The sequence below is a fragment of the Dipodomys spectabilis genome, unplaced genomic scaffold (genome assembly GCF_019054845.1).
Source record: "Dipodomys spectabilis isolate Male_0828 unplaced genomic scaffold, ASM1905484v1 ptg000067l, whole genome shotgun sequence".
NCBI lineage: Eukaryota > Metazoa > Chordata > Mammalia > Rodentia > Heteromyidae > Dipodomys > Dipodomys spectabilis.
In genome coordinates, this window is record NW_024870744.1 from 3,515,213 (window position 1) to 3,528,709 (window position 13,497).

General features: G+C 62.6%; 1 protein-coding gene across 6 annotated transcripts in view; it reads left to right on the plus strand.

Annotated features, from left to right (window-relative positions):
* Usp20 (ubiquitin specific peptidase 20) overlaps nt 1-12,541 on the plus strand; it is a 40,837-nt gene extending 28,296 nt beyond the window's left edge. For 5 of the 6 annotated variants that reach the window (XM_042681028.1, XM_042681029.1, XM_042681026.1 and 2 more), the window contains 17 exons: nt 1,419-1,497; nt 4,145-4,595; nt 4,943-5,083; nt 5,367-5,482; nt 5,620-5,786; nt 5,995-6,089; nt 7,162-7,195; nt 7,356-7,401; nt 8,062-8,242; nt 8,317-8,443; nt 8,631-8,800; nt 8,879-8,960; nt 9,506-9,614; nt 10,412-10,514; nt 11,199-11,270; nt 11,562-11,745; nt 11,950-12,541. In XM_042681028.1, the coding sequence (XP_042536962.1) occupies nt 1,419-1,497; nt 4,145-4,595; nt 4,943-5,083; nt 5,367-5,482; nt 5,620-5,786; nt 5,995-6,089; nt 7,162-7,195; nt 7,356-7,401; nt 8,062-8,242; nt 8,317-8,443; nt 8,631-8,800; nt 8,879-8,960; nt 9,506-9,614; nt 10,412-10,514; nt 11,199-11,270; nt 11,562-11,722 (2,134 nt within the window). In that variant the 3' untranslated portion in view covers nt 11,723-11,745; nt 11,950-12,541. The remainder of the gene's footprint in view (nt 1-1,418; nt 1,498-4,144; nt 4,596-4,942; nt 5,084-5,366; nt 5,483-5,619; nt 5,787-5,994; nt 6,090-7,161; nt 7,196-7,355; nt 7,402-8,061; nt 8,243-8,316; nt 8,444-8,630; nt 8,801-8,878; nt 8,961-9,505; nt 9,615-10,411; nt 10,515-11,198; nt 11,271-11,561; nt 11,746-11,949) is intronic. The other variant, XM_042681027.1, reaches the window with a different exon arrangement.
* Nucleotides 12,542-13,497: the final 956 nt, after the last annotated feature.

Below are 13,497 nucleotides of genomic sequence, written 5' to 3' on the forward strand. Positions count from 1 at the left end.
GTTCAAGCCCCACGACCGACAAAAAAAAAGAAATAAGGCTTGTGGAAGTTATCTATATGTGCTCTTTTTATTTATTTTTATGTTTAAGTACAAAAGAGTATTAGTCCAACAAACCAGTTTATAAACAGTGCATCTTGATCAATGCCACTTGTGCTCTTATTTATTTTTGTAGAAAACTCCAAAAGTCTTTCTTTGTTGGTTGTGGGGCTTGTACTCTGGGCCTGGGCGTGGTCCCTCAGCTCTTCAGCTCAAGGCAAGGGCTCTACCACTTGAGACACAGTGCCACTCTGGTTTTCTGGTAGTTTATTGGAGATAAGAATCTCATGGGGGGGGGGCTGGGAAGGTGGCTCAGTGGTAGAGCGCTTGCCTTGCATGCATGAGGCCCTGGGTTCGATTCCTCAGCACCACATAAGCAAAAAGAAAAAAGCCGGAAGTGGCGCTGTGGCTCAAGTGGTAGAGCGCTAGCCTTGAGCTGAAGAGCTGAGGGACAGTGCCCAGGCCCAGAGTTCAGGCCCCACGACCGGACCAAAAAAAAAAAGGAATCTCATGGGGGGCTGGGAAGGTGGCTCAATGGTAGAGCACTTGCCTTGCATGCATGAAGCCCTGGGTTTGATTCCCCAGCACCACATAAGCAAAAAGAAAAAAAAAAAGCCGGAAGTGGCGCTGTGGCTCAAGTGGTAGAGTGCTAGCCTTGAGCTAAAGAGCTGAGGGACAGCGCCCAGGCCCAGAGTTCAGGCCCTATGACTGGACCCCAAAAAAAAAAAAAAGAATCTCATGGGACTGGGAAGGTGGCTCAGTGGTAGAGCGCTTGCATGCATGAGGCCCTGGGTTCAATTCCTCAGCACCACATAAACAAAAAGAAAAAAGCTGGAAGTGGCGCTGTGGCTCAAGTGGTAGAGCGCTAGCCTTGAGCTGAAGAGCTGAGGGACCGCGCCCAGGCCCAGAGTTCAGGCACCACGACCGGACCCAAAAAAAAAAAAATCTCACAGACTTTCCTGCCCAGCCTGGCTTTGAACCACAGTCCTCAGATCTCAGCTTCCTTAGTAGCTAGGATGACAGGCGTGAGCCACCGGCCCTCGGCTCCAAAGTCTTGGTGTAATTCTGTGTGGGAGATACCATGAATGATGTTGCTTTGTGGTAATTTTTTTTAAACTTCAGATTGTTTTAGTTATGAGCATGTATTGCTTTTAAATGAGAAAACCACAGTAAATATTTATAGTGAAAACAAATGTTCTAAGTGAGCCTTGTCCTGGCCTAGTGGGAAGTGATGCCCGTGGAGAGCTCTGGTGGCACTGCACAGCCAGGGCCTGGCCTCCTCGCCAGCTGTACAGCCCCCTGGCCCTCCCTCAGTATTCACCACCCCACTACTGCCGGCACCAGGCTGGCCACCCACATGAATGGATTTGTGCTCCTCACAGGCCGAGCTATGTGGTCCCCACCAGCCTGTCTCACGGGATCAAGTTGGTCAACCCGATGTTCCGGGGCTATGCGCAGCAGGTAAGCCGTGGCACTGCCCAGGGCACACTCAGCACCTTCCACAGCCTGGCTCTGAGCCGCGGCTAGAGTGGGCAGGTGGACAGTCATAGCAGGAGGCCTGCCGTTAGGCGGGGCTCCAGGCAGGTGCTCACTGCCAGAGCTCTCTGCCTGCCTTAGGTTGTGGTAACCCCACTTTCAGAGAGGGTGCTGAGAGGAAGCCCAGGGAGCCGGGCCACCGTCGCAGTCACACTTCCAAAGGCAGCGGTGGAGAGCGCCCCGGCTCTGCTCCTTACATGTGTCAGAGTGGCACCCAACCACGGGACGAACTTCACTTTGATTAAACTACTTTTTGTTGTTGTTAGTGTGCTAGTGTGCTGGGGATTGAACTCAGGCCTGGGCACTGTCTCTGAGCTCTTTTGCTTAAGGCTAGCGCTCTACCACTTTGAACCATAGCTCCGCTTCCAGTTTTCTGCTGTTTAATTGGAGATATAAGAGTCTCACAGATTTTCCTGCCCAGGCTGGTTTTGAACTTCAGTCCTCAGATCTCAGACTTTTGAGTAGGTAGGATTACAGGTGTGAGCCATTGGTGCCTGGCTACACTTAAAAAAGAAATGTTTTTGTTGTTGTGTTGTTGCAGTTCTGGGATTTGAACTCAGGACCTCATGCTTGCTAGGCAGTTGCTTCTAGCTGAGCCATGCTTCTAGCTTTGCTTTTTGCCTTTTGGACCTTGTACCCTTGCTTGCCTTCGCTGCTCACAGCTGGTGCTCTACCATTTAAGCCATGCCTCCAGCATGGCCTTTGCTGGTTAATTGGAAATGGAGTTTCATGGACTTTTCTACTCAGGCTGGGTTTGAAAGATGATCTGATCTCAGCTACTGAAAAGCTAGAATTGCAGGCATGACCCATCAGCACCCAACTTTGCTGGTTATTTTGTGTGTATGTTAGTACTAGAATTTGAACTTGAAGCCTGGGCACACTGCCTTAGTGCTTTTGTTCAAGTCTGGCACCCTGCTACTTGGACCACACATTCACTGCTGACTTTTTTCAGGTTAATTGGATATAAGAACCTCACTGATTTATCTGTCCAGGCTGGCTTCAAACCAAGTCCTCAGATCGCAGTATCCAGGAGAGCTAGGATCACCGGTGTGATTTTGCTGGTTATTTTTAAGATAGGGGCTCACTTCCTACTGTGCACACATCTGGACCACAGTCCCACCTGTTTTAGGCTTCTTGTAGTTTCTGGGGTGATAGCCCCACGCCATCAATGTCTGTCCTAGAATGAATACATTTTTGAGTCCAGATAGCACCTTTGAAGTCTGCTTTATAAAATGAGACCATAACAAAGCACTCCTCATGTGTGTCCCTTAGCTTCCTGCTAGCTCCCCAGGAATGGAGCATTCCCAGCTGAGGCGTGGCCAGAGCTGGGCCTGAGTCTGGATCACCCTATTTGTCACCGGGCTATGGGGCCCTTGCATATTGTGGCGGGCAGTGGGGGTGCCTTTGCTCTCCTGCCCCTTAGCCTGCCTGCACCCCCCTAGGCTGAGGGCCACCGGGCGCTCTGCTCACGTCCCTGAAGAGGGCACCAGCTCCTCCTGAGGCCCACTGCTGCCTCCGCCCCCTTTCTGGGATGAATGTCTTTCACAGGGACTGGCCCTCACGTGGTCCCATGTCAGGGAGGGAGTGGAGCTCAGAGAGGCCGCACCCTCTCTCAGGCCACACAGCATACAGTGGCAGGGACGAGCCTCAGCGGTGGTTGGGAGTGGGGGACTCTGTGAAGTGGGGCTGTGTGGCCTCTGGTGATGTCCGCGTGGGCTGCAGGAGAAGCCTGCCTTTCTCTGCTCCGTGGGTGGGGGGCGCATTTCTCAGCGGGAGCGCAGCGCAGCTGTGCGCCTCTCTCGGGCATGAGTTTGGCAGGGAGCACACGGGGCTTGTGGAAGGAGACTCGGGCCTGCTCGTGAAGGGACCCCGGGGTGCGCCCTGCACAGGGCTCGGCTGGTCCTGGTCCTCTGATCCTACCTGGGGAATCCATCCTGGCAGCCGGCTGCCTCCCCGGTTGGGGTCTGGGGGGTGGGGGGCTGGCGCTGGACTGGGAACCCAGGTCCACCCCCAGCACCCTTGTCTTCGGCAGCGTCCACCATGGCCGGCTGACAGGTTTCAGGGCACCTTCTGCAAGTCCTCAGCACCAAGTGTGCGGGCATGTGGGACACGAGGTGCTCAGAATCCCGCCTGCCACAGGGTGCCCGGGCCTGCAGGAAGGTGGACCCCGGCCCTGGGTCTCGCCCTTGTGTCAGATGGTCACACTGTATGATAGCCGGTGGGACTGGCGGAAGGGGGAGGGGCAAGCACAGGTGCCAGCTGGCCTGCTGGCATCGCTTGGCATGGACTCCTCACTCTCCCAGTGCCCAGCTGCCTGTCCTGCGAGCACGGGCAGTGCCTCCCCTCCCCTCCGTGCCCCACCGCACCCAAAGCAGCACGGGGGCCACGTGCAGCACCCTCTGCCTCCGCTTGTGCAGAGCTGCCGCCTCTCCAGCCTCGGTGGGGGTCAGGGCAGAGCCGCTTAAGGTCACAGTGATGGGCAAGCAGCTCTCTGCACAGAGAGGTGCCAGGGCCCGCTGAGGGTGGCAGAGGGCAGCGCCGTCAGCTGGGTGACGTGGCCCCCCGGTTCCAGGACACCCAGGAGTTCCTGCGCTGCCTCATGGACCAGCTGCATGAGGAGCTCAAGGAGCCGGCCGTAGCCGCCGTGGCCACGCTCACGGAGGCCAGGGACTCAGACTCGAGTGACACAGATGAGAAGCGGGAGGGGGACCGGAGCCCCTCGGAGGACGAGTTCCTGTCGTGTGACTCGAGCAGTGACCGGGGCGAGGGTGACGGGCAGGCCCTGCGCGGCAGCGGCAGCTCGCAGGGCGAGGCGGAGCTGCTGATCGCGGATGAGGCGGGCCGGGCCATCTCCGAGAAGGAGCGCATGAAGGACCGCAAGTTCTCCTGGGGCCAGCAGCGCACCAACTCGGAGCAAGTGGACGAGGATGCGGACGTGGACACAGCCATGGCTGCCCTGGACAACAGGCCCCCCGAGACCCAGCCGCCGTCACCGCGCTCCACCAGCCCCTGCCGCACCCCAGGTATGAGCCAGCCAGGCTCCACGGGGCTGTGGACAGTGTGACCACCCCGTGGGCACCTGCCCTGTGCCCCCTGGGAGAGGGGAGCAACCGGCCCCGTCTGGCACAGCACGGGTCAGGCTCCCTGGGCTCGCTACATCGGACCCCTGTGGAGCCCGAGCCCTGGGTTCCAGCTGGGCAGCATGTCTCTGTTCAGCATGCTCTATGAAGCTAGAAGGGGGCACAGGACCAAGGAGGGGCCCACGGTGGGCTCAGGCTTTGGTCCTGTCGGGATGTGGTGGTGGTTGTCCAGGGTCCAGGGCCGGTGTGGCTGTCCCGGTCCAGTGCCGTGTCCCCTCTGTGCCCCCCAGAGCCAGACAACGATGCGCCCATCCGCGGCTCAGCTCGCCCCTGCAGCCCTGGCCACCTCCAGGAGGGCCACGCGAAGCTGTCCAGCAGCCCGGCCCGCGCGAGCCCTGTGCGGATAGGGCCGCCGTACGTGCTCAAGAAAGGTTCGGGGGCGGCAGGGGCGGCTGGGAGCGCAAGTGGGGGCGGCCATGGTGCCCACGTGGCTGGCTTCGCACGCTCGCTGCCAGCCCCACGCTGTGCATCAGCTCCATGGCCCCAGCCCCGGGGTGGGAGCGGGAGGGGGCCCGCTTTGTAGACGATGCCATGATTCCAGGTCAGGTGCTCACCCGCTCACACAATTCAGGAACGTGACCCTGTGTTCTGGCCACGGAGGTCCTGCCTGGGCCCGTGGCGGGGGCCCGAGCCAGCCCTGTCCTGCGTCTCCAGCCCAGGTGCTGAGCTCGGGCGGCCGGAGGCGGAAGGAGCAGCGCTACCGTAGCGTCATCTCTGACATCTTCGATGGCTCCGTCCTCAGCCTCGTGCAGTGTCTCACCTGCGATCGGGTGGGTGCCCGGGGGGGGGGCGGGGGGGGCGCGTCTGGTCACCGCCCGGGACAGGGTGGATGCACCCCGGGAGCAGGCTCGCCTGCCTGCCTGCTGCCAGAAGCGGGGTCAGGCTGACCTCCCCCACCCTCTCCCAGGTGTCCACCACCGTAGAGACGTTCCAGGACCTGTCGCTGCCCATCCCTGGCAAGGAGGACCTGGCCAAGCTGCACATTTACCAGAATGTGCCGGCCAAGCCAGGGGCCTGCGGGGACAGCTACGCCCCCCAGGGCTGGCTGGCCTTCATCGTGGAGTACATCCGAAGGTGCGCCTCTCGGGGCTCCCCACCTGGGGTGGGCACCACCGCCTGGCCCCTCCCACGAGGAGGGCAGGGCGCAGGAAGAAGGGATGTCACTCGCCTGTGGCAGAGGTGCCAGTTGGGGCCTTCTGGGGTTCAAGTCTGAACAGACCTCAGCCACCTACACCCCACGTCTTACTCTTGCTCAACATCTGATACCCTTTTCCGTGTCTAGGTTTGTGGTGTCCTGTACCCCCAGCTGGTTCTGGGGTCCCGTTGTCACGCTGGAAGACTGCCTTGCTGCCTTCTTTGCTGCCGATGAGCTGAAGGGTGAGTGGCCCGGTTGGGCGGGGGAGGAGCTGCGTGCGGGCCGCTGTGCCAGGCCAGCGCCCAGGGCAGGGAGATGCATGCCAGACGCTGCTTCCAACCAGGCTCAGCGCCCAGCTGCGGCTGCCAGTGGCTCACGCCTGTAATCCTAGCTGCTCGGGAGGCTGAGATCCAAGGATGGTGGTTCAAAGCCAGTCTGGGTAGGAAAGTCTATGAGACTCTTATCTCGTTAGCCACCAAGAATGCTGGAAGTGAAGCTGTGACTCAAGTCGTAGAGCACCTCTTGAAGTTTAGGGACAGCACCCAGGCCCTGAGTTCAAGTTTCAGGCCTGGCACGCACATGTGCTTGAGTGCATGCGCATGCACACACACACACATTGTATTCCACTTTAATTTTGATTATTGGTGCGTTTGCATCTCTGAAATTTCCCACTTTACCCTTTCCTATCCTACTGGGTCTTACTAACCTTTGAGGAAACTCACTCCCTCAGCCCCTCCTGAATTTAAAAAATTTCAATTATGGTAACACAAAAGTTGCCACCATTGTATTTTGGTCAGTCATGAGGCTTGAACTCAGGCCCTGGGCACTGTCCCTGACCTTTTTTTGCTCAAGGTGAGTGCTCTACCACTTGAGCCACAGCACCACTTCAGTTGTCTGGTGGTTAACTGAAAATAAGAGTCTCCCAGACTAGCTGGGTGCCGGTGGCTCATGCCTGTAATCCTAGCTACTCAGGAGGCTGAGATTTGAGAATCACGGTTCAAAGCCAGCCCGGGCAGGAAATTCCATGAGACTCTTATCTTCAATAAACCACTAGAAAACCGGAAGTGGTGCTGTGGCTCAAATAGTAGAGCACTCGCCTTGAGCTGAAGAGCTGAGGGACAGCACCCAAATCTAGAGTTCAAGCCCCACAACCGACCAAAAAAAAAAGTCTCCCAGACTTTCCTGCCTGGGCTAGCATTGAGCCATGATCCTCAGATCTCAACCTCCCTGAGTTACTAGGATTACAGGCATGAGCCACCAGTGCCCAGCCTTTTTTCTTAGGTATAAATCGTTGTCTTTGTTTTTCCTTTCTAGGTGACAACATGTACAGTTGCGAGCGGTGTAAGAAGTAAGTGTGTGTTTGGGGTTTGTCCCTTGCTTTAGATGCCCAGCACCCTCCTGTTTCCACATTTGCCCTGGCATCCTCTAGAAAACTGAGTGGTGGGGGTGCTGCTCAGCTGTCGCTGCTGAGCTCTGCCGTGGTCACTGCTGCTCTCCCTCCTCCCCAGGCTGCGGAACGGTGTGAAGTACTGCAAGGTCCTGCGGCTGCCCGAGGTGAGTGCCTGCTGGGGGGGGGGGGGGCCTGTGTGCTCGCAGCCCTCTGCCCTGCAGAGGCCAACCTGCCTTGCCCAGCAGCTCCCGCACTCAAGGGGCTGCAACGATGGTACTGCTTTGTCTGAGATGCCCCTGGGCAGGGCGAGCCGAGGGCAGTTCTCAGCTTGTGCTTGCCTTCGGTGGCCTCACCCTCACCCTCACCCTGCAGGCTTGGGAAAGGCCTCGGGTAACCAGCTGTGGAGCGCTGGGCTGTCATTGAGGAAGGCAGCCGTGCCCGTTGTGGCTGAGTGGAGTGTGGTGTGTGGGAGGTGGGGCTGCTGCCAGCCTCGGCCGGAGTGAGGGCCAGAGGGGGTGAAGCCTGTCACCCGGACAGTCAGAAGGAAGAGGACAGGGAATCCCAGGTGGCTGGGGAGGGGATGACGTGTTTAGATCCCTTTGAGGAGAAGCTTCTGGAGTTAGTGCCCACAGAACTGCTCATCAGAGCTCCTGGACAGATAACTGGGAGCCAGTGATGGACAATTTCTCATGGGGACCTCAAACCTCCTGGCCAGGCCTGTGGGTAGGAGAGCCATCTGCCCCAGGCAGAGGCCAGTGCCTGCCTGGCAGCGCCCTCCTGTCACTGTGTCGAGGTGCCCTGGGTGATGGGCCTGCTCTCCCCAGATCCTGTGCATCCACCTGAAGCGCTTCCGGCACGAGGTGATGTACTCCTTCAAGATCAGCAGCCACGTGTCCTTCCCGCTCGAGGGCCTCGACCTGCGCCCCTTCCTGGCCAAGGAGTGCATGTCCCAGATCACCACCTATGACCTGCTCTCGGTCATCTGCCACCACGGCACGGCAGGCAGTGAGTTCTCACGCCCACCGGCCTCCAGCTGCCCCGTCTTCCCACATCCCCCTGACCGCCTCCTCCCCACCCAGGCGGGCACTACATCGCCTACTGCCAGAACGTGATCAACGGGCAGTGGTATGAGTTTGATGACCAGTACGTCACTGAGGTCCATGAGACGGTGGTGCAGAACGCCGAGGCCTATGTGCTGTTCTACAGGTGGGCCTGGCCTCACTCACTGAGTCCACGCTGCAGCTGCATGAGCAGGCCGCTCACACTGGCATGCACGCCCCTGCGGGCCTGGGTCCCACCAGGCCTGTGCGGGCATGGGAGGGACGCTGTGACGGTGAGAGGGCCCCAGGGCGCAGCTCGGCCCGCTGCTCATCCCGGCCCCTCACCTGCCCAGGAAGAGCAGCGAGGAGGCGGTGCGCGAGCGGCAGCAGGTGGTGTCCCTGGCGGCCATGCGGGAGCCCAGCCTGCTCCGGTTCTACGTGTCCCGAGAATGGCTCAACAAGTTCAACACGTTCGCTGAGCCGGGGCCCATCACCAACCACACCTTCCTGTGCTCCCACGGAGGTGAGGTGCCCCCCCGGGCCTGGCGGGGAGGGGGGGGGCCGAGGCCCGGCCCAGCACTCGCCGTGACTCCCTCCGCAGGCATCCCTCCCAACAAATACCACTACATCGACGACCTGGTGGTCATCCTGCCCCAGAACGTGTGGGAGCACCTGTACAACAGGTGAGCCCCCCCCCCCCCCCGCCTGCTGTGCGGAGGCCCTGCACAGTCATGAGGACCAAAACGAGCAAGCGGCTCACCCTGGGCTCTCCCCGGCTCCTCCTCCTCCTCCTCCTCCTCCTCCTCTTCCTCCGCTCCGCCTCATCCCATTGCTGCCCGGCAGTCCAGCCTAGGGCCCCGTGCAGCCCTGGGGGGCTCAGACTGGTTGGGGGGAAAAGGGGCCCACAGCCTCCCGCCCCTGAGTGTGATCAGATCCAGTCTAGGCCGGGCCAGGCCCTACCCCTCTGCTAGCAGGCCAGTGGGCTGGACGCCTCCTGCTTCCAGCCCCCCCTTGACGTGCTCAGGCGCCAGGGAGGGCAGTTGCCAGCCACCCAGCTCCTGCCCTCGTGGTCAGGAGAAGCAGCAGGTCACTAGGCTGCCCTTTCACTAGGGAGCAGTGTTCTGCTGGGCGGTGCCAAGCCTCATGGTGCCCCTGGCAAAGTGGGGAAGATGGCTGCTTCCCCTGCTGCCCCTCAGGCCCGTGTGCCTCTCTCCTGGGTCCTGTGCAGGTTTGGGGGCGGCCCTGCTGTGAACCACCTGTACGTGTGCTCAGTCTGCCAGGTGGAGATTGAAGCGCTGGCCAAGCGCAGGAGGGTGGAGATCGACACCTTCATCAAGGTGAGGGGCAGGGTGCCCGCGGGGGGAGCTGGGCGAAGGGCTCGGGGCCAGGAGAAGGTCGGCGAGTGGAGGCTCCTGCTGCCCGACGCCTGGGTTCTGCAGCGTGGGCTGAGTGGTCATCCCCCGGCCTGGCCTGTGACTCCCACGATGGCCAGCAGGGCCAGCCTTTACCTCCAGGATGCTGGGGACAGCCAACGTCACCCACAGACATTGTCGCAGGTCTCTGGGGACAGCTCCTCCTTGGGAGTCACCGGGTTCCACACTCAGGATGCCGCCCAAGACGAGCAGACAGCACAGCTGGTCCAGCCTGGGCCCCGTTACAGGAGGGGCTTCTGTCTGGGCAGCTGCCTCCCGGCCCGGCGGCTTCTCTTCCTTTAGTGCTGCTAGGGATGGGACTTGGGGCTTCTGCTTTGTGGCTGCTGAAAGTGACCAGGGTCTGTCGGGCTCCTGGGCAGGCGGGGCTCAGGTAGAAGTCGAGCTTTCTGAGAGGGCGGTGCTCCTGGGTAGGCGGGGCTCAGGTAGAAGTCGAGCATTCTGAGTGGGCGGTGCTCCTGGGCAGGCAGGGCTCAGGTAGAAGTCGAGCTTTCTGAGAGGGCGGTGCTCCTGGGTAGGCGGAGCTCAGGTAGAGGTGGAGCTTTCTGAGTGGGCGGGGCTTCAGATCCTCTGAGTAATAGCATCCTCACATGGTCTCAGGAAGGTTCACTAGTACTCCTGGCCGTGTCCACTGGGGGGCTTCACTGAACTTGTCCTGTCGGCTGGGGAGCAGGCTGACCCACCCCTCTGCCTTCTCCCTGCAGCTGAACAAGGCGTTCCAGGCTGAGGAGTCCCCCAGCGTGATTTACTGCATCAGCATGCAGTGGTTCCGGGAATGGGAGGCCTTTGTCAAGGGGAAGGACAACGGTGAGCGTGTGTGTGTGTGTGTGTGTGTGTGTGTGTGTGTGTGTGTGTGTGTGTGTGTGGCGCTCCGTCCCCAGGGGCCCCGGGCCTCCCTCCCACACAGGCAGTGCCAGCACGAGGCCTGTGCCTGGCGCCAGGGTCGCGGGTCAGTTCTCCGTCACACTTCCCCGCACTGGACCCAGGCCCTGCCCTTGGCGTTCCCCTGCTCTCCATCATAGATCATTCTAGAGCATCTACCATGGTTCTTGACCCATTAGAGTTCCCTCTGATCACCAGAGCCAGAAATGACCCCCCTCAAGTCTACACTGGCTCCAAGACTGAGTTGGAGCCATGCTGAACACTCCAGAACTGGGAGGAATGGCTCCTCATGGCCCTGATGAGCACCGGGGTGGCGGTGGTTGCCGGCAGCACGGCCTGGCCTGTGCCAGCCGTGCCCCGGTGGTTCGCCGCCCCACCCACAGCAGCTGAGGGTGGGTGAGGCAGCAGGACAGGCTGCCACTGCCCCCAGTCCTTCCTGCTGCCAGGCTGCTGGCACCAGAGCAGAGCTTGTGCCCTAGAAGCGCCCTGCGCTAGGCCCAAGGGGGCTGGGAACCCCTGGCTGGGGCTCGGGAGAGGAGCCTGGGGCTCAGGATGGCCGCGCTGGACACAGACCCCGACTGACCCCGGTGACCCCTGCATCTGCCGCAGAGCCGCCCGGGCCCATTGACAACAGCAGGATCGTGCAGGTCAAAGGCGGCGGCCACCTCCAGCTGCGCCAGGGTGAGTCCAGCCCGGCCCCTGCTCGCTCCTGGTCCTTCCAGAAGCCTCCCATCACCTGTCTGGGGCTCAGGCTAAGATGGCACACCCAGGTCCAGGCCAGGGGGCAGCAGGGCCGCCGGCGGCATGTGCCACCTGGAGCCCCCGGTGGGTGGTGTCTTGGGGGCCCCGCCTTGTCTCCCCGGTGGCTTTGCACGCGTTCTCGGTTGGCTCCCGCCCCCGAGGGCGTGGTGTGCCCGGCGTGGCGGCTTCATGGGCCACAAGCACCAGCTGCTGCCCCTCGGTCCCCCACAGGGGCCGACTACGGGCAGATCTCTGAGGAGACGTGGGTCTACCTGAGCAGCCTGTATGGGGGTGGCCCCGAGACGGCCATCCGCCAGAGCGTGGCCCCGCCCCCGGACCCCGACAGCCTGCACGGGGAGCAGAAGATCGAGGCCGAGACCCGGGCTGTGTGACGCGGCGGGCCAGGCTGTGAGTGGTGAGCCGGACCCCTCCTCCACAGCCAGGGGGTCCCTGGATGCCCCCCGCCGCCGGGCCCCCCGCAGGCGCGGGCCGAGGGGGGGCTGCGATAGGAAACGCCCCGCCCGCAGCCTCGTCTCCACCCGTGGGGTCCTCGGGTCCCCCAGCGCCAGGTCGGCCTCCGCCGCCGCCCCGGGTCCGGCTCACTCCCGTCCCCCCCTAGCTCAGCCGGTTCCGGTCCCCGAGTCCTGCTGCACCGCGCGGTGAGGAAGCTGTGGACGGGAGGGTCCCCCGCGTCGCCCACGGACGCACCCCACGTCTGGCGTCACCAGGAGGCCATCGGTCCTGCAGCGAGGCTCCCACCCCCGTGTGCCCCCGCCCCCCCCAGCTCCCGCAGGGGCGCCGCTGAGCCCCGGGAAACAGGCTGCTGAAGCAGAAATACCTCATGTGTCATCCTTTGCCCCCCCCCCCCCCCCCCCCCCGGCCGGCTGTCCGGGCCCCAGGCCGCAGCCCCGCAAGGACGTCTTGTGTCTGGGGCCTCAGGCCCTCGGGGGGCCCTGGGGAGGGGTTCGCTGCATTGGGCGCAGACAGATGGGGGCGCAGGGGAGTTCTGGGACCAGGCCCCACACTGCGGGGGCTGTGGGAACCCCCGAGGTCCCCTCGGGTTCCGCAGCCTGCGTCTCCAAGGGGCGGCATGCAGCCGGAGCACTGTTGCCGGGAGTCCTTGTGAGGCACAGCTTGCGGGAGCTGCCACCATCGCGGGCCCCAGGCTGGGCCCGCTGCGTGGCGGCCTCCGCCATCCCGTGTCCATAATAAACGCCATGCGCCCCACGCCCACTGTCGCCTCTGCCTTGGCTGGCCAGGGAGGGGCGCTGGAGCCCACGGGACTGGGGCGGGGGGTGGGGGCCGGGGGGCTGGCGGGAGGGGGGGCGGGGGGGCTGGGGGGAGGGGGGGGCGGGGGACCCTGAGCCCCGCCCCGCGGGGATGCTGGCACCCTCCGTGCCGGGGGGGGGGGGGCGGGGGGAGCCCCGCCCCGCGGAGATGCTGGCACCCCTCCGTGTGGGGTGGGGGGGCGGGGGACCCTGAGCCCCGCCTCGCGGGGATGCTGGCACCCCTCCGTGCCGGGGGGGGGCGGGGGCCGCCCTGAGCCCCGCCCCTCCTCGCGGGGATGCTGGCACCCCTCCGTGCCGGGGGGGGGGGCGGGGGGACCCCGAGCCCCTCCTCGCGGGGATGCTGGCACCCTTCCGTGCCGGGGGGCGGGCGGTTGGTTTTGCTTCTTTGGGGAGAAGGGGGGCTCTGCGCTGTGTTCCCCGCGCCACACACTGCGCGCAGCAGCTCCGTGTGGAGCTCGGGGCCGTTCCATCCCCGTCAACCCCACCCCGCCTGCTTGGCTTGCTTTCTTTTTTGCCAGTCCTGGGGCTTGAACTCAGGGCCTGAGCCTCTGTCTGCTCAAGGCGAGCGCTCGACCACCTGAGCCACAGCGCCACTTCTGGCTTTTTCTGTGTAGTGCTGGAGTCCAACCCAGGGCTTCATGCATGCGAGGCAAGCGAGCCGCCTCTCCAGCTCGGTTTTAAATCGCACGCACGCACGCACGCACGCACGCACGCGCTCCTGGGTTCCGCCCCGAGGGCCAGGCAGGGAACGAGGCCCCCGTGGAGAATGATCAGCCCACGCTCCAGCCTGGCCTTGGCTCTGACACCAACACCGGGCTGGGTGCGGCTGGGCAGGGCCCCCGTGCCGTCAGCGCAGGGGGGACGGGGAGGGGGGCAGC